This window comes from Vipera berus (genome assembly GCF_964194415.1).
Source record: "Vipera berus genome assembly, chromosome: 2".
NCBI classification, from domain to species: domain Eukaryota; kingdom Metazoa; phylum Chordata; class Lepidosauria; order Squamata; family Viperidae; genus Vipera; species Vipera berus.
This window is the reverse complement of record NC_138203.1, coordinates 123344902-123364645: the sequence shown is the minus strand read 5'-3', so window position 1 is coordinate 123364645 and position 19744 is coordinate 123344902. Positions and strand designations below refer to the sequence as shown.

General features: G+C 41.7%; 1 protein-coding gene across 2 annotated transcripts; it reads left to right on the top strand.

Moving 5' to 3' along the window:
* Positions 1-4079: 4079 nt before the first annotated feature.
* SLC10A3 (solute carrier family 10 member 3) lies at positions 4080-8335 on the top strand. 2 transcript variants are annotated; one of them, XM_081321131.1, is made up of 2 exons: positions 4080-4653; positions 6514-8335. In XM_081321131.1, exon 2 carries the CDS (start codon positions 6667-6669, stop codon positions 7951-7953), a length of 1287 nt encoding a protein of 428 aa, XP_081177257.1. In that variant the 5' UTR covers positions 4080-4653; positions 6514-6666; the 3' UTR covers positions 7954-8335. The 2 variants fall into 2 exon arrangements, with proteins under 2 accessions (XP_081177257.1, XP_081177258.1); XM_081321132.1 differs by lacking the exon at positions 4080-4653 and adding an exon at positions 5454-5640.
* The last annotated feature ends 11409 nt before the right edge of the window (positions 8336-19744 follow it).

Genomic DNA, 19744 nt, shown 5'->3' with positions numbered 1-19744 from the left:
ATCCCATCCTGCACCAATAATGGAGAGCCCCCCCCCCCGAATTGGGGAATCCCCCAATTCCCCAAACCCATAGCTGAGCCAATTTGGTAGTTCAAGGCATCAGAACAACAAACTCAGACTGAATTCTAGTCCTACATTAGGCACGAAGCTAGCTGGGTGGTTTTGGGCCAAGTCTTCCTCTCTTGCCTAGAAGACTGGAGATACTTCTCTGGGTAGTCACGAGGAATCAAGACTGTCTTGAAGGCACTCCCTTCTCAGTCTTGCATTTGTTAAGCTGAAGTCTGTTTTCCTCACAGCCTTTAGATACTTTGGCAACAGCAACTGGTTTGACCTAGGGGGGCTAGGCTAATAGATTTATAACTAGGTGTCATCAGGATATTGATAGCTGATGGATGGCCTCATCTAGCAACTTCCTGTAGATATTAAATAGGATCAAAGAAAGTAAAAGCAGAGGTCTCAAACTAGATCTCTTCCTCTCCCCCAACACTGGCTGGAACTGGTTCTGGAAGAAGGAAAAGAACCATTGGAACATCGTACAGCCCATTCCTACTTCAAAGTCAATAAAAGAAGGATTGATTAATGGTATTACAAGTTGCTGGGAAATCAGGATTAAGATGGATGTACTAGCTAGCCCATCACAATCCTGCAAAAGATAATCTACAAGTGTGATCAGGCTATTTCAGCACTGTGTTCCTATCTGAAACCACACTGAAAGTATTCCACATAATCTGATTTGTCTAGGGTCCTCCGGGCAAACCAAAGATCTCCTCGATAGCCTTTCTTAAAAGGAAAAATTGGAGACCAAGCAAAATTTGCAGAGTACCAGGGTTGCTTCTCGAAGAAGAGACAGACTATCCCATCTTTCAGAGCCAGGGGAACCATACCCTCTTATCAAGCATGTGTTTACCAGCTGGATCCAACTACATGTTATTCTCCTATGAAGGCTTTAATCAACAAAGAGTGATAAAGATCTGGTACACTGTTCTGCTAGCACAACTGGGAATTTTGTCTACTTTCTAATCTCTTTCCAGATAAAAAGGCACTAGACTGTACATAGTCAATCTCTGCATAAACAGAATCCCCACGATAAATCAGAGTAATTTTACCTGACAGGTGTTTAGTCTTGACACTGCTCCGTAGCTATTCCTCCAACCTCCTCCTTCCCTAGGGGAGACCGGAGTACTCTAAACAAAGTAGCTGACAGGAAAAAAATGGCCATATTTTGCCACTCTTACTGCCATAAGGTAATCCTAAAGAAAGGCTCAGTCAGATTATTATGATAGCAGGTCAGTGGGGTTCTTTTCTGCTGCTTCATCTCCTGAAGTTCCCTAAAAAAAACATAAAACTCTCTGGAATCAATGGGTAGCAAGAATTTACAAAGATGTGATTTGATTCAAGGGCACGACCACTCCTTCATTCCACTTGGTCACCAAGGCCTAAATCAAACTATGCATCGGGAATAACTCCAAGTTCCTCTTAAATCCAACAGGGTCCATCTACCTGGGCTAGGCTGATCAAACAGATTCACCCTCCTTGCAGTAAGGAATGGTTAGAGATTCCCAGGGTAATAATGGCTTTTCAGTGGCGAGCTGATGGCAAGGATCACCACACACACACACACACACACAAATAGACAACATGCAAGAGTAATCCAGCTGTAAGGTTTTACACTTAGCCTCACAATTGCCCCAGCATTACTCAGGAATTTAAAAGAGCCAAAAGAAACACCTGAGCCGAGGTTTCAGCAAGCAAACAACTTTTATTTTGATCAAAATAGAGGTGGGTGGCCACATCTCTCTTCGTGGCTGGTAGAGAGATGAAGGCAACAACCAGGAAAGATGTCTTCCACCTTTTATACCTTTCCAGAACAAAGAGATCTGGTCTTGGTACTAGGAACTAAAAGGTACAGAAAAATAATTCCAAGATGATGACTCATACACAGCTCCACCATAACTCCTTTCCCCCCTCCCCTTACCATGCTCTTTTCATGTAAGCAATCCCCTGTACCTAAAGCATGAAACGTTTGCTTTTCTATAACTAATTTCCCAATATAAAGCACCTACAAAGCTGCTTGCACATAAAAATTATATATATATAATTTTATATATAATTATATATATATATATATATATAATTTTTCTGAGGTTTTCACGGGTGTTTGTATGTGGATCTTTGGGTTTTTCCCCACGTAGAATTGAAGGTGTAAGAGCAACGTTTCGACGAAATCTCATCTGTCATCCTCAGGCTGGTGGCTTCAGCTTCGTTCTTCATACATACACACACACACACACATATATATATTACAAAGTATCACTACTAATATCAATATTACTAACATCAACCTTAAACATAATAAAATCCCTTCACAGCCTTTCTTGATCCAGTGCCATCCAGATATGCAAGTTTCTGGAAATCTCAATCAGCACTGCTGACAAGAGGATTTGAAGTTCAAATACACCTACCAGCTGCTATTTTGTAGTATCTTCCAAAAATATTGTCACTGGCAGTTGATATTTTCCAGGACAAATTAAAAGGTGATGAAAGATGATTTCAAGCAGGAAATTTGTCTGGGCCTTAGTTATTGATTTTTTATGGCTCCCCCCCTCTTCAAAATATGTAACCAATCTAAGCATGCCATCAAAAACATGAATTATGAACTGTTGGCATGTATAGCACAGCACAGCATAGCATATAGAGCAAGACTATAAAATTTTGTAGCTTGCAATTTGTTAATATGCTTCAGTCAAGTTTATTAGGAGCTATCTGGAAATTAAATCAAATTGCTTATTAAAGAAAGAGTGGAAGTGGAGAAAGTGCCACTCTAAATTAAATAGGGAAGAGATCTAAGTAATTTAAAATGCCTTTTTGCCTGTCTTTCACTCAGCTACTCTTCCACCAGATATATGCAGCGACAGTGGTAGTGATAGGGCTGGGCTTCAAAAAGATAAAAAAATTAAAGAAGAATGCTTGAATTACCAGAAATTTTATTTCTTATATTTTTGTTACTTGACACAGGAGTGAGTAAAGTGTGCCCGGTCTCTTTAGTAGAAACTGCTCTTTCCATGATTGCTCTTGAAATTTATTACCAAAATATCACATTACATTGCTTAAACTTTTGGAATTGTTTGTTTTCAGTGTAATTTAGAATGATTTTTAGCGGTTGGGATTTTTAAAAATACTGGTACTATCTTCTTTTTCAGAGCCTTGCCCTTGACATACCATTCAAAGACTAGATGCTACTCTCCTTCTTTGAACTAGGGCCAATCTTATTTTAATGCTTGTCAAAATAATCCATTCCATCATCATCTGCTATCCTTTCCTCGTGCAAAATAAATTATTCAGAGCATGAGAAAGCTGGCTAGGTCAAGGCACTGCAGGGAACTATGCTGGCATCCGAAGAGCATGCTTGAACCAATGGGGTTGTTGCATTCCCTTTGGTGGAAAGGGTGGGGTTCCTGTAGCTTTCCAACTTGATAAGGACTGGAATGCTGATATCACTTCAAATTTTTGTACTAGAGGTTTTTGGCATCTTTATATCTCTGCTCTACAGCATTTTTATCCCCTTCTTCCATCTTACTTTGATCTTTAAATAAGTATATGTTCATTAGTGTTCCCCCCTACCCTTCCTATTGCTCCTGTTTTCTAATAGTTCCCAGGAACTCTTTTAACTATTCTGAGATTTTGTCTTTCATGGTTTGGGCTCCTTTTCTTTTCTTGGCAATGTCTATGGTTTGTTCTTCCTAAGGGACACTGGACCATTGTCTATCTATTTGAAACCTTTCTCTCATTTCCCCAATTTTCTATTTTCTGCCCCCTACACACACACTTGTTCCCATTTCCATATTATAGCTCTTGCCCCTAAACTGAGGAATAGGAAAATGTTGTATCCCTAACTATTCTTTCCTGAGTTCTAATTCCAGTTTAAAAAGTCCCAAATCAATCCATTTAATGGGTATGAATGGAATTCATAATCCTAGCATAGCAAAATACAGTAATACCCAGGTCAGTCAATCTGAGGATAAAAAGGTCCTCAGTGCTCCAATTAAATAGCAGGATGATCGCTGTATTTTTCCCCCCTCATCATCGCCTAATCCTTTTGGGATATAGAAGAGTGTTCCCGTTTCTTCCAATCGGGTGACAGTACATTTCTGATTTAGCCAATCAACTAACAACTTTATTTAATACTTCCCGGAGCAAGATGTACCATTAATTTCTATTTCAGGCAGAAGCGGCTATCTGCTCTCTCCAATCAGGTCGCTATTATTCCCCCCATGGTACAGTATTTCTCAAGATACTCTCCGAGAATAATAATACTGCCTGCTCAGAGATATGAAATGCGTTTTTTTTCTAACCCCCATCTGTTACGAGGCAAGCGACTAACATTCTTCCAACTAAATAAAACCGAAGCAGATGTATTATTTTTTTTGCTTTTTTTTTTTTAAAAAAACTACAATTCCCAGGATGCCCTAAAGTCACGGTGGGGTGGCTCTTACCATGAATTCGCATTCTTGTGTGGGCGTGGTTACGACTGTGGCGCACCACCCGGTGGGCGGGGCCGGGCACGGAGAGAAGGAGCGGACGAAAGCAAACAAATCAAGCGGTTGAGTTTAGGTTGGCGCCGGGGAGCGAATGCCGGGGAGAAGCCAGGCGGAGGTAAATTGCGGAGGGATTCTCCTCTCCGGAAGCCGTTAATCGGAACGTCAAGACAGATATTTGGGGCAGAGATGGGGGCAAAACAATAAAGCTTGGCTATTACGGATCCGATCCGCTTTGCGGAAGCTGCTTTCTTAGTAAGAATTGCGTAGGAGTTTGTGTGTGTGTTTGTGTGTGTGTGTGTATTGGGGGGTGAGTGGGTAAGAATGAGAGCCAAAATATCCCCTTTCTCCCCCATTGAAAGGAGGTGCGCAGTCTTTGCGTGGAGGGGAGACTGAGGCGGGAAGGGTGCAAGAGGGAAGAGGACGGTCTGATGTTCCCCTTATCTTATTAAATCAATCCGGGGGAGAAGTTTTGGGGGGCATCAGCTTCTTTCCCAACAAGTGTTTGTAGCTTTAAGACAGAAGTGACTCAGCTGAATTGAGGAACGGGGGCAAATAAGAGGATTGGGGACTTACCTGCCTTGAATCCGCCGATTCAGGGGTCTCCGATTTCTCACCTCTTCTGCTGTCCCGGGCGGGGACTCCGGAGGACTCTTGCTTTGCAGCTGTCAAGACTTGCTCTCGGGGATAGTTCCAGCATCGTTTTATTTACCCCAGGGGTCTTCAAACTTGGCCCTTTTATGACTTGTGGACTTCAACTTCCAGAATTCCTCAGCCAGCCCTGGGAGTTGAAGTCCACAAGTCATAAAAGGGCCAAGTTTGAAGACCCCTGATTTACCCCCTTCCCGTTAGGAAGAATTTTTGGCAGAGAGGGCTGCCTCTGGGAATCTGTTTTGCCTGGGCGAAGCTTTAAAAAGAGGGGGATGTTTACTAACATTCGGGTGGGGGTCAGGTCAAAGGAAACGCCTCAAGGAAGTCGAGATTTAGAACTGAGAAGGGGGTTGCCAACAAACTTCATTTACCTGAAACAATCCTAAGGAGAGAAGACGGACATGTTACAGGAAATGCAGGGATGGCTTTGAAATTACCCTGACATCTGCTCAAGGTATTTAGGAGAACACAGAGGCAAGGCTGTGCCAAGGATTTTTCTGGCCTCTGGCAAAATAACATTTTGTCATCGTATTATTTGCAGATTGAGACTCGTATAACTGTAGGACAATTACTAGCTTCAACTCTCATTGCGTTCCCTACAAGAGAATTTTGTGCTAGCACATTTAGTGGAGCTTTAGACTGAATGACGGGGCCTGGCGGAGATTTGGATCAGTTGGCGTAATTGCCTCATCTTTAAAACTGCAGCTATTGTGGTTCTAGTTAGTGGATTTGTTCTTTCTGATTCAAGGCTTTAAGACATGCCAAGGTCCTCCGTTGGGGATTCCTGTCCCTAGCTCAGAGACATTCCCACTTCTTGTCCCTGCAAAGTTGGAAATACTTTCCACATAACTTTGGGTAAAGCTGGGAATTGTGAGCATTGGGACGGTGACTTTCTAACAGAAACTCAATTTGTGAAACTTTGATTTGGGGTTTTGCTGATTAGATAGGTTTGTTATAGAAATGGCTAGTATATTTTATCATATAAAATAAAAAGTTGAGGTTTTATGCTACTACTTTATTCTAGTGCACCAAAAGGAGTCAGAAATCATTGCTTTACCCTACTCTTTTCTCTCTTCCCCCTTTCCTCCCACATTTTCCCCTTTTCATTTTTCTTTGTATTTCTGTATTTTATATTTTGATAAAACTGATAAAACATTCAGGGTGAGAAATGCAGTTTGTGTTATGTCAGCCCCAGCTGCAGATCCAGACTGTCCTACCTGGATGAAGTGATTTAGCCTTTACTTCACTAGCCCTCTGCCTTCACTGGATAAATTATTGTGTGGCTGTGCCTCATCGTCCTCACTTCTCATCCCCTTTCTCTGTTTAGGTGGAAGGTCTTCCTAGAAATGCACCAGCGGTGCCTGTGGATCTGAGGTTAAGAGCATGACCCCTGCTGAATGAACAAAATGCCCGTGATGCTGGAGCAAGGAGAGCCCTAATGGAATGAGCCCACAGCATACCTTTGTCAGCTTTCTCCACCATGTCTGGGACACACATTCTCTTCCTCCTCTTCCTCAAACTTTTCGTAACTGGCTGGACCCAGGGAGCAACAGTCAGTGCCCCTTATCTGAATGTTGGGGATGGAACAGTTTTGGAATTCAATTTCCCCGAGCGCAGCCAGGGTGTTTTGTTGGTGAAGTGCCACTATCCGGGATCAGATGCCTGGCTGAGTGTATCTTCACTGGAGCCTACGGTGGTAGTCATAGAGAATGTCAGTGCCTCCTGGGGAGGAGGCTTTACAGTCAGATTCCAGTCTGGCTTGGCTGGTCTGGCCCCATTGCAACTGAGATTGTTGGAACAGAATCGCCTCATTGAGGAACGAGCTGATTTCCGGATTCGGGTTGACACTTCTGATCTGGAGCCAGCTGTACGGATGAGCCTAGGCCACTTCTCAGAGAACCCAATCCTCTTTGCCCTCCTGCCTCTTATCTTCCTCAATAAATGTGCGTTTGGCTGCAAGGTGGAGGTGGACGGTCTCCGAAGCCTGGTTCACCAGCCTCATCCTATCATGCTGGGCATCCTAGGCCAATTTGTTGTCATGCCCCTTTATGGCTACCTCATGTCCTTGGCCTTCTCTTTGCCTAAAGCACTGGCTCTGGGGCTAGTGATTTCTTGCTCCTCCCCCGGTGGGGGAGGTGGCTACCTCTACAGCCTTCTGCTGGGTGGAGATGTCACGGTGGCCATCTCCATGACCCTCCTATCCACAGTAGCAGCCACTGGGCTCATGCCCCTCTCCTCTAGCTTCTACGGATGGCTTTTGGGGGCACACGAGACTCTGCATGTGCCCTTCCTGAAGATCTTCATCACTCTCCTCTTCATCGCCGTGCCCATCTCTACCGGCATGCTGGTCAAGTGCAAGCTGCCCCGTGTCTCCCGCCTCCTCCTCCTCCTCATCAAACCTTTCAGCTTCACCCTCATCGTCGGAGGCCTCTTCATGGCTTACCATATGGGAGCTTTTATCCTAACCAGCGTGCGGCCCCCCATCATCCTGGCTGGTGTTACTGTGCCCATCTTTGGCTTGCTGCTGGGCTACCTGCTGGCTTGGTGCTTAGGACTGCCAGGGCCACAACGTCGGACGGTCAGTATTGAGGTCGGGGTGCAGAATAGCCTGTTGGCCTTGGCCGTGCTGCAACTCTCCTTCCAAAGGGCCCAAGCTGACTTTGCTTCCCAGGCCCCCTTTATTGTGGCCCTGAGCAGCACGTCTGAGATGTTGCTGCTTGTCTTGGGGAACTTGGCCTACAACAAGCTCTGCTCAACTGGCTCTTAAGGCCCCTGGGAAAATGGAGGCAGATACCAAAGATTTGGACTCTGGGTGTGGCCTGATCAGAGATGGATACCAAAAGCCTTAGGAGCTGGATGTGAGGCACCCTCTTGGTAGGGGTGTGGCTAATCAAGACCTCAGCCTGAAACTTATGAAGGGGTGCTCAGATCAGGAGACCCTTGCAGTGGCATATCCCACAGGTTGTGGTGGTGGTGGGGAACCTGGACTTCTCTGTTCTTTTAAAATTCAGCTTGTTTTTCTATAGAGCAGGAAGTATCTCTGGATCTTAACACTCGAGTTGCACAGACCGAGGGGGTAAAATGGGGTGAATATGCCCTATTTCACCTCACCCACTCAGCGGGATACAGGGTTTGAATAAAACACAACTGAAGATAATCTATTCCGTCTGTCTTTTTCTAAAATAAAACACAATAATTTCACTGCTTAAGGAGGTGGAGATGCAGAGCTTAGCAGGATAATGTTCAAAGCAGGGGAAGCTAGGAGGAAAAAATTATATGCCTAATCACTTATACACTTAATCACATCAGTGATTAAGCAGCTGTCTTGAGAGCATGCCTGGAGGGGACATAAAAAAGTAACAACAACCAATGCTCAAGTAAGATAGGAGTTGCATGTCCAGTTTCCTTTGGAGAATAGAAAATAATAGAAAAATACTTGGCCCTTCGATATTCATATGCGTAAATATATAGCCTTGCATTAGTTTAACAGTGTTCTCAGCCTTGGCAGTTTGAAGATGGGTGGACTTCAACTCCCAGGATTCCCCAGCCAACTCCCAGAATTCCGGGAATTGAAATCACCCATCTTCAAGTTGCCAGGGTTGAGAAACATTGCTTAAGAAAGTTCTTGCCCGAGATCAGGCCATAATGGATGTGCTAACCTTTGGAGAGTCCCAAAGCCTGTCTTGATTATGCTGCAAAGAGCTGAGTGAGTTTCTTCTCTCTGGAAGTTTTGAAAGGCTCCTGCTGTGGATCCTTGCTAGAGGTTATGGGGTGATAACCGCCATCTTGGTTAGGGAGGTTGGAGCCTAACCACACAGTACAGAAGCTTTTTATCTCAGAAGCTGTGGCCCTTCTGGAAAGTACAGATTTTCAGCTTGGCTTCATCTCTTGCCAATCCAGCTTTTCTTTTGTCATTCACACTAGTATTGCTGCTGAAAGTGTAGCAGCTATGGACAGAAGCAGGCAGTTGGATTACTCCAACTGCTTTTCAGTTCTTCCTGGGGGGGTGTTGGTGTGTCATCATCCTGTCTTGGTGCTGGGAGGACTGGGACTTGTGTTTTCAATGCACTCACCCATCTGCTGGTGCAGAGAAGCGGCCCGGCGGCGTGTTCTGAGGGCAGAGCTGCTTACGAATTGCAGTTGGATGTTCATTCAACAAGGGAGGGAGGGAAAGGTTGGCATCTGGCCTGAAGCCAGCAAGAAACATTAGCTTTATTGTTATTTTATCCTCCCTTGTCCATCATCCTAAAGCCCAGCCATTTTTTCAACAATAGCCTGATTTCCTGATGACTACGCTTTAAAATACCCCTTTTCTTTCATTTGCCAGTGTGGCACTTTTAAGAATATTATTAATATTTGGGAAAGTATGTTGTAAATTGGGCTTGTGCATCTCTTTAAGCCCAAGGCTACCCCATCCGGGCTGCAGAATCCCAGATCACCCCTAGATGGAAGCAAAGAGATACAGAAAGTGCTAACTCTTTGTTGCCATCTAGGGGTCATCCAGATTTCTGCAACCCTAATCTAGTAGTCTTAGCAAAAATAAAAAGGTGGGTTTGAATTTCATTTAATGTGTCGTGTAAACTGAAAGTTATGGTTGCTAAACCATGCTTTATTGCTTAAGAAAGTTAACAACAACCAATTGTGGTTTATTCAAGACATGTGTTTAGTCAAAGTACGGTTTAATATATTAGGTAGCCACTGTGAAGTTGGAAGAGGCAGTTTCTTTCCTTCAAAACTCTAGAATTATTCATAATGCATTCCTTTTTCTGTTCCACATGTCACGGAAGCAAGCTGAAGATCTTATTAAATCTCTCATCATTCTTGCTTGGGATTCAAACCATTTGAGGCTCAGTGGGAGTTCTTTCCCAAACAGGAGTGCATTGCATAAAATTCAGAGTGAGCAGAATGAAAGGAACAGACCTGAATGTGAAAGAATTGTTACTGGACTTGATTTTTGGAGGTCTGGCTTCAAATACAAATTAGCACATTTGTTCTTAGCCATTTGCCTCCTCTACATCTACTATTACAAAGATACGATAAGACAGGGAAAGATACCTATGGATGTTGTCGAGAATTCTTTGAAGGAAGGGTGGAACTGTACAAGCAAACAAAAATAGGTGAGGATGAAATCTATTCTGCATCCTTGTACTTTGTACTACCTGGAGATGGGTGTCTGCTATTCTCAACTCGTTTACCAGAAAGAAAGCCTCAGTTGACTCTGAGGCACTGCTGAAGGGATATGCTAGGTATGCATAGAGAAAAGTGGAGATAGCAAACAAGTGCAAAAACCTTAAAACAGTAAGAGACAGCATGTGAAATCCCAGCCTTGAGAAAGAAGGAAGCATAAGTAAAATAATCCTGCCTCAATTCTGCATGCCATAAGAAAGGATGAAGGGGAACTGGCAGGTCTTTAAGATTCTGTTATTATGGGCTACAAAGGAGTTCCAATAATCCTTGCAGGGTTTGATTCCTGACCTGTACTGCCTCAAAGGGCTGACACTGTGATATTGTGCAACATAAAAAACTGGGGTGGAGGGGGGTGGGTGCTGAAAAAGATAAAGAGGAATGATACTGTCTGATTCAGGGATGCATGGTAAGCATTGTGAAGAATTGGGAGACATAACGATGGGGAAGTGGTTTGCAATCAATTGGCAGGTCGTCTATAGGGACAGTAGATGGGAAGTAGGATGACAAATTAGAAAAATGTAGTGCCCCAATATCAAACAATCGCCATCAAGTTCCCACCACTTTTGATCCTTTGTTGGGGATTCCCACCTGAATCGCCATTATGTAATTGTGCGTCTGTATTGGGAGGTTGTTTTATATTTGAATGTGACTGGGTATCCCAAAGCAGCCCAGATTTAGCACTTTCCTAGGATTGATACATCCATGTGGCCAACGCCCTGTTCTGAAGCAAAGCTGGAGTAATATTCCCTTACAGCTTTCCCTCTTACTCAGGAGAATGTACCGTAGCTGGTCATTGTAGGCTTCATACTGCAGTTCAGGAATGATAGTTTTGGAGTTAATAACTATAATCAGGACCCAGCAGGAATGTTAAACATGGCAAAGGACCTGATTATGTAGAAAGAGCTTTGGTAATACCAACCCAGGAAGTAACTTCTTTTGTGTTTTCTAAATGTGAATGGTTGCCTAATTATTTTTATCAAAATGCAAGCATGCCTGAAACATAGTTAACTAGCAGGTAAGTACTGCATTGGGTAAGCATTTAAAATTTGCTATTTGCTTCCCTTGGTCTAACATTTTAACCTATGGGGAGCAATTATAACTGACAAGTGTTCATTGCACCCTTCCTCGTGTTTTGGTTAGAATGGAATTAGTAAGATAAATATTTCACACTTTTTAACAGAGGAAGTGCAGGCTAAATTTATAGGAAGTTTCATAATGGTTTGGGTTTGCTACGTTAATGTGAGTGGTTACACACAGTCATTATTTTTGTATAGAGGGGAAACCTCCCCCCCCCCCCCCCGGATTTGAAATGGAGAGTAGACAACTGGCTCCTAAACGTACACTGGCCCAAAATGGTTTCCAGATGGTTTCCAATTCATGCTCCAATCTCAAGGAGACTGCATGTCTCAGTTACTTTCTCCTATGCTACGTGCAGCAAAGGAGTCTTTTCTACTGAATCATGAATAATAATGGCTCTCTCAGAGTTATCTTACCCTATAAGATAAATGTACTGTAAAACTCTTCAATAAAAAAAAAGATAAATGTCACTCCAATTCACTTCTTTATCCATTTCAGACACATATTAGAGTCAACTGGGTCATTTTAGGTTGCAGATGTTAAAACTAGCTATAGATACAGCTAAGTAACTTCTTCACTTTCTTTTAATACATTTACATGCAACACCCAGGACAGTTTATAACAGCAAACTGTTCCTGATGGAAGGATGCCAGCATGGAGTCTCCTCATGCACTAAGAGTCACTCCTTGAATCTTAAAACAAGGAAATCCTAATTCATCCTGACAGTAGCTACCTTATTCTCTCAACTGTTACTTTTTCAGGAGATGTAATAAGGTTGGCTCTGGATTTTTTTTTTGGTCACTGGGTATAAAAACTAGGTGAGGGAAGAAAATACAAATAAATACACTTTCCACTTGCAAATGGAATAGTACAGATCCTTTCTGTTATTGCGCAGAAGTAGGACTTCATATGCAAGAAATGTAATTGGTACAGTATAAGATCTTGTTGCAAGATTACTCACTGAGCCTTGGAGAATAGAGTTCTGTCATTAACTAATTTTGATTGCTTTTAAATTTGGGGTGGACTTTTCTCTAAAAAGCTTGGAGCTGGGCTACTTGAAGGACAGTTGTTCCCTTCAAATTATTCCCTTCAATAATCTACTCAACATCTATAATATTATTCTAGATAGCCTCAAAAATGCTTCTTTGGAAAATCTAGCAATCTCGGTCTTATTGCCTGCCATGCATTGGGTGGACACCTCTTAGCATTTCTGGGATTCATTTGATGCTGCTTGAGGTTAATTATGGAAAGTTTCTTCATTTGGGTTACTACTGGCTTTCTGCTTTTTTGGAGGGGCGGGGGGGGGGATGCAGTGGTGGGATTCGCACCACTTCGGCAGAACCGTTTGCTAATTTTTTGTTGCCCAGGCCCAGAATGGACTTCCAGAAGCAGCATCCACACAGAGAACCGGTTGTTCACATATTTGAATCCCACCACTGGGAGTATGTTTTTGTTAATTTTCTAAGTCAGCATTGTCAATCAGTTTATTTATTCTTTTGTCATTTGGAACAAATAATTTAAAAAACCTGCACAAAAATGGCCTACATTAATAAAATACATAAATCAGTAAAAACATTAAAGCAGTCTTATTACAGGAAATAAAATATTAGAAAACATTAGGACATTTTGATAAATATTATCTCTATTTAGTGGCAGCCCATGTAAAACTTGCTAATTTCCACAGCATTGTCTTCCTCTCTAAATTCATTAGATATTCAATTTTATATGAATCAAGCAAAAATTATTTTCTTACCAAGAGAGGTGCCAGAAAGTTTTGCAGAAGCAAAAATAGGACAGTACAATAAATACTGGGAAAACACTGTATTTTTCTTGGAGCAATGTCAGAAAGACATATTATATAGGATACTGAGGAATTGATCGTCTCTAGTTGCTAATGTCATTTGCTAGAACTGTAGTCTTGTAAGTGCCCCTCACAGGGATGGCATTGTAACACATCTCAGTTAAGGTTCACATTCAATTTTGGTTCTGTTAAGGGCATACCAAGGGGCAATTTTATTTTATGCTAATTTAAACAAATTTCTTTGGGCACAGACATTCTATTTTTAAATAATAGATTACTGTTTGCATTATTTGAATTTTTAAAAAAAAATCCGGAGAAAAACCAAGGGTATGCATATGATTGGATAAAAATATAAACCAATTGGTACAAGAAGTAAAGAAATCCATTTGCTCCAGGAGATATCGGACCTCCGAACTTTCCGTCGTGGTCTGAAGACCCATTTGTTTGAATTGGCCGGTCTGGCCTGATGGGGGAGCTGTGTTTTAAATTGTCATTTTAGATTGCATTATTGTTTTTTAATTGGGCACTGATTTAATCTTTGTTTTAACTTTTGTATAGTATTGTATTTTTATTTATATGCCCTGTGAACCGCCCTGAGTCCCCAGGGAGAAGGGCGGTATATAAATTAAATAAAACATAAACATAAACAAACATACCACTTGACAAAATGGGGGTCAGGTATTATAGTTGAGAGGATTCTAGTTCAATAATTAAAACCCTTACAATTATTCTATCTTTAGCTAGTATGTTCTAGTTTCTGCATGTTGAAAGCGGATAGGAGTATTGCTAAGTATACTTAAAATGTTCCATGTTTTGAAAGAACAGGAGCATGTTTTGAAAGAATTCCATATCATAAAGAGTAGAAATTCCTTATAACTCTACTGCATATGAAAAATAAGGAACCAAATTGGTTTTTAGTCGAGTTAAGATTGGAGGAATTTGTCAACCATCACTTGTACACCAGAATTTTATTACTCCTGCCCCGGCTTTCTCCGTTTTTATTTTTTGGGGGCTGATAGTGAAAATGCAAACTACCTGAAACATTAAAAAGGATGCTTTGCTCTGTATCATGTTTTCCAAACATTTGTGTCTTTTCTCCCCAAATGCTACCACCTTTGATTTTTCTGCATTCACAGTTAGACAATTTAAAATCCAAAGCTCTTAATTGTCTGTGCAAGCCTATCTGGGAATGGATGTAAGCAATAAATTATTAACAAAATATAATATAGACAAGGTCCTATTTCCTACATTTACTGGATTTTTCCCCTCCACTAACAGCTCAAACTATATCATTAAGGAACAGATTAAATAGTAAAGGTGCAAGCATATACTCATGTTTCAATCTTTTAAGTCTTGATATTTTAATATCTGTCAGGTGCCCTACACTACAGGAGTGAACCTAACCTGAATTTGAGTTTTTGTATATAAAGCTATGATCAAAATTAAACATTTAAATTCCAAAATTTGTTTCTATCAATAGAATCAAAAGTTGCATAAAATTCCATAAAGGCAATATACATGTTTTACCTATTTATTCTACCTATTTATTTATCTATCAGATGATCCAATACAAAACCATGACCAATTGTTGAATACCTTGCCTGTTCCTCTGTGAGCGTATTTTTATTGATGACCCAGTCCCCTAACATATTAGCTAGATATTTTGCATAAATTTTAGCTGTAATATTAATCAGACTGATTGATCTATAATTTTCTGGATGGCTACAATTACTTTTTTGTATTTGCTTGTAACTTTGTTGGGTGGCATTTAATTTACACAGAAAGCTGGAACATGTTTTCAGAAGCAATAAAATGGACATGTAGCTTAAGGCTGGGAACCATATAGTTAGAAAGTAAGCAAGGTTCTGCTGAAGTCTTAGTACTGTTCACACACTAGGAATAAAAATTGAAAGCAAAGGAGAAACACGTGAAGTACTAATGATCACGTGAAGTACTAATACCACTTTACAATGCCTTGGTAAGGCCACACCTGGAATACTGCATTCAGTTTTGGTCACCACGATGTAAAAAAAGATGTTGAGACTCTAGAAAGAGTACAGAGAAGAGCAACAAAGATGATTGGGGTACTGGAGGCTAAAACATATAGGGAACGGTTGCTGGAATTGGGTATGTCTAGTTTAATGAAGAGAAGGGTGAGGGGTGACATGATAGCAGTGATCCAATATCTCAGGGGCTGCCACAAAGAAGAGGGAGTCAAGTTATTCTCCAAAGCACCTGAGAGCAGGACAAGAAGCAATGGAGGGAAACTAGTCAAGGAGAGAAGCAACCTAGAACTAAGGAGAAACTTCCTGACAGTTAGAACAATTAACCAGTGGAACAACCTGCCTCCAGAAGTGGTGAATGCTCCAACACTGGAAGTTTTTAAGAGACTGGCCAGCCATTTGTCTGAAATGGTATAGGGTTTCCTGCCTGAGCAGAAGATTGGACTAGATGACCTCCAAGCTCCCTTCCAACTTTATTATTATTATTATTATTATTATTATTATTATTATTATTATTATTATTATTATTATTATTATTAATCCCTTCGAGCAGATAATGGCTTTCAATCCTAAATTCTTGGATTGAAACTGTCTACCTGCACATTTTGATTCTTGCTTAGGAAAGATACTTTTGAAAACGCAACTCAACAGGTTGTTGTTAGGCACTAATCTGTATTTTCAGTTTTTTCCTTTCTCAGGCTTGTCTAAAGTGTCCTCAAGCCACCAACTCATCAGTAAGATCAGTGAGGGCCTTCCTTCCACTTCAAGGACTAGTGGCCCTTGATTGAAAAATAAGATTCTGCGTCCCTGGGCTGAGTCTTTTGCACAATCAGGGGTGTTGACGTTTTAATTATAAATGAGTAACCAACCTGGAGACCCTTCCTGGAATAAACCCTATAAGGGAAAAAGCTCAGCATGCCTAGGTGACTGTCCCCAGATAATTCATGGTTGGTGATATCTATATGTGGATAGGAAAATCCAAATAGTTCTAGAATAGGGATTTCAAACTGCTGGCCCACGGGCTGGTTGCATCATGTGGAGGCCACGCCCACCCCAGATCTGGCAATGCGGAAAAAAGTCATGATACGACAGGTCACATAACGTGGCGGCTTTGACACCTGAGTTCTAGAATTCTTGATTATCTTCCCAGGCCCCTTGGTTTTTCTTCATCCCTAGCCTGCTCTCATATGAGCAAAGTATCTTTCCCTGAAAGTCACATTGTGAGTACCTCCTCTCACTCTGTCTCCAAATATGTAATACAGAAATATTCTCAGTAGGTAGAAATACATTCTTGTGCCACTTAATTGACTAAGTAAATTTGCAAGAATCTAACCTGTTTTCTGCAGAGAATAATGTGTTGATCAGGAGACTGTTAAGTTTTGTGACTTTTCTTTCTGCATTCCTTTACAATGGTATTGCCAGGGGAATAAAAAAATATTCTTATCTTTTTAATAACATCATAACCACTTCCTGTTTGGTTGTCGTTCCCTTTATGGTCGTGAACTAATTTTTGCCCCAGGGCAAGTAGGGTGAAGCAGACTAATGGGCCAGAATTTCCAGTTTGTAATTCTTCTTTGAACTAGTTGACCTGGGACCCATTTCTCTGATTATTTTTATGAACTAAAATTATTACTCCTTAAGAGGCAAGCTTGTTTTCTGCTGATTCATAGATCGAAGCTGCATGCAAATATACATGAGGAAAGCAATGAGCCTCAGTAAAAATAGGGACGCGGTGGCTCAGTGGGTTAGGACGCTGAGCTTGTCGATCGGAAGGTCGGCAGTTTGGCGGGTCAAATCCCGAGTGCCGCGTAACAGAGTGAGCGCCTGTTACTTGTCCCAGCTTCTGCCAACCTAGCAGTTCGAAAGCACGTAAAAATGCAAGTAGAAAAATAGGGACCACTCCAGTGGGAAGGTAACAGCATTCCGTGCGCCTTTGGCGTCTAGTCATGCCAGCCACATGACCACGGAGACGTCCTCGGACAAGTGCTGGCTCTTCGGCTTTGAAACGGAGATGAGCACTGGCCCCTAGAGTCGGAAACGACTAGCACGCATGTGCGGGGGAACCTTTACCTTTACCTAAAAATGTATGCCTTAGGCCAATTGCATATTCACTGCACTGATAGGCTGGAACCAGTGCCATTGCAGCATCTGACCAAGAAGAAGGTGAATACAGATATATATATATATTTCATTTAACAATTATAAAGTGATATGAAAATAAAAATAGCACACTTGAAAGATAGGAGGAAAAAAATAATTTTAAAAATCTGATTAGATAATAAAGCACTATTTGAACAGCATCAGCATTGACAAAATCATCAATCAATTGCAAAAGGCAGCTTTACATAGTACAGCTAATATCCTGTGATGATACCTTTAACACCATTGAACAATATCTGCCTACCCCAGATCTTTGGGAAAGACTTGTTAGGTGGACAAAAATGCCAAATGCAGCTGAAATACTGTATTTGGCTGACTGTGTTGCCAGCCAAAGAATTTATTAAACTTATATGCCATCTGACTCTCAGCGATTCTGGGCAACTCACAACAATCAAAGAAATTTCAATGACATCAATGAAACATAAAAGGTGAATATGGCAAGCGTGTTGAATTAAGGGATCTCCCTCCTCGTCAAAGATCTAGTTAAAGAGCCAAGTCCTGACACACCTTCTAAACAACAGCTGTGTGTGGGCCATCCAGATCTTAGGAGGAATCTCTAGCAGGGCAGGCGCTGCTACAGAGAAGGAGATCACTGGGATCCCAATAGGGCTATATTGTTTGAATAAAGAATCTGGAATATGCCAACCCTGCAGGAACAAATTGGCAGATAGTCTCTCAAGTAACCAGGCCTTATGCCATGTAGGGCTTTAAAGAGTACAACCATCACATTTGATATATTGATCTCCCTAAGAGTGGAGAACTCCAACTAAAGTATGTATAGAAAAGTATGTATAGAGCCAGCGCAAGACAGCTGCCGCTCATGCAAGGAAAGCTTTGTGCACCAGTGCCAGTTGCCACCACTCACACAAGGGGAGCTTCATGCACAGACACAGGCTGGTCCGCCTCCTATGTGGCCCAGTTCTGAACAGGCCGCACCCCGGGCCCTCATTTTACCAACTTCGGAAGGATGGAAGGCTGAGTCAACCTTGAACCAGTCAGCAGAGGACAGTATACATGAATGTTTTTATCCACAAAAATCTGGCGGTAAGAAATCCAGCATATCAAGAATGAAGTTTCAGTCTACTTTATTCTGTAACATGTTAACTTTATGCATGCAGGATTTTTTTTTTTGGAAGCATTGGCTTCCAGTTGTCTTCCAGGTGAGATTCAAGGTGCTGGTGATGACCTATAAAGCCCTAAATAGCATGGGTCCGGGTTATTTACGGGAGTACCTTTTGCCGGCGGTAACTTCCCATTGTCCTGTGCGCTCCCACAGAGAGGGCCTCCTCAGGGTGCCATTGGTCATGGAATGTCGACTGGCGGCCCCCAGGGGGAGAGCATTCTCTGTGGGCGCGCCTGCCCTCTGGAATCAGCGCCCTGTTGAGCTCCGGATGGCTCCCGACCTTCGCTCCTTCCGCCGCGACCTGAAGACTTGGCTATTTGAACTTGCCGGCCTGGACTGAGGGACTGGGATTTTAGATCTTAAATTTTAAAAATTTTAAATTTTAGAATGTGTTTTATTGTTTAGGGCTATTGGTTTAATTTCATTTTAATTTTTGTATATTATGTGTTGTTTATAATGTTTAATTGCCCTGTACACCGCCCCGAGTCCCTTGGGAGAGGGGCAGTATATAAATCCAAATAAATAAATAAATATATCGAGCCAACTGTAATTCTCTACCACTACTAAAGTAGTATGAAAAACACTGCTGTGGCAGGGTGAATGTGCTCTGGGTGTCCTCTATTATAAACAATGCCATCCAATGGAACCCAGGAAGCCTGCTTTTTCTGTCACAGAATCTGCTCTATGGAACAACAAACTCCACTGAGATTCAGATGGTCCTAAACTTGCTGGCCTTCCATAAGGTGCTACAGCTTGCTGGCTCTTCCCTCCAGCATTGGCCTTGCTATCAGGTGAACTCATTAAGTGTGATATTTTGTTGGGTTTTTGTTCCACATATACCGTATGTTCTAATTGGTTTTAATTGTCAGTGCAGTTACTTATTGTTAGCAAGCCAGAATCATAGATTGATTGGGCAGTCATACAGTATATATAATAAAGTAAACAGATAAATACTACTTGAATTATCGCTGTGTTAAGATCCACTGTAACATATCGTGACAGTTTCAATTTATAAGACTGAATATCCCTTGCCTGATAAAATCCTATAGCATGCGTTAGTTAACTCTGAGCCAGTTTCATGGAGCTCTGCTGTAAATTCTAGGCGTGATGGGTTTTTGCTTTATGTTAACAGTTAAGCTCTTTTTTAAAAATTGGGAGGAAGGCAAGGTAAAATGGAACATGAGACCAACTTAATTGGGCACATCCA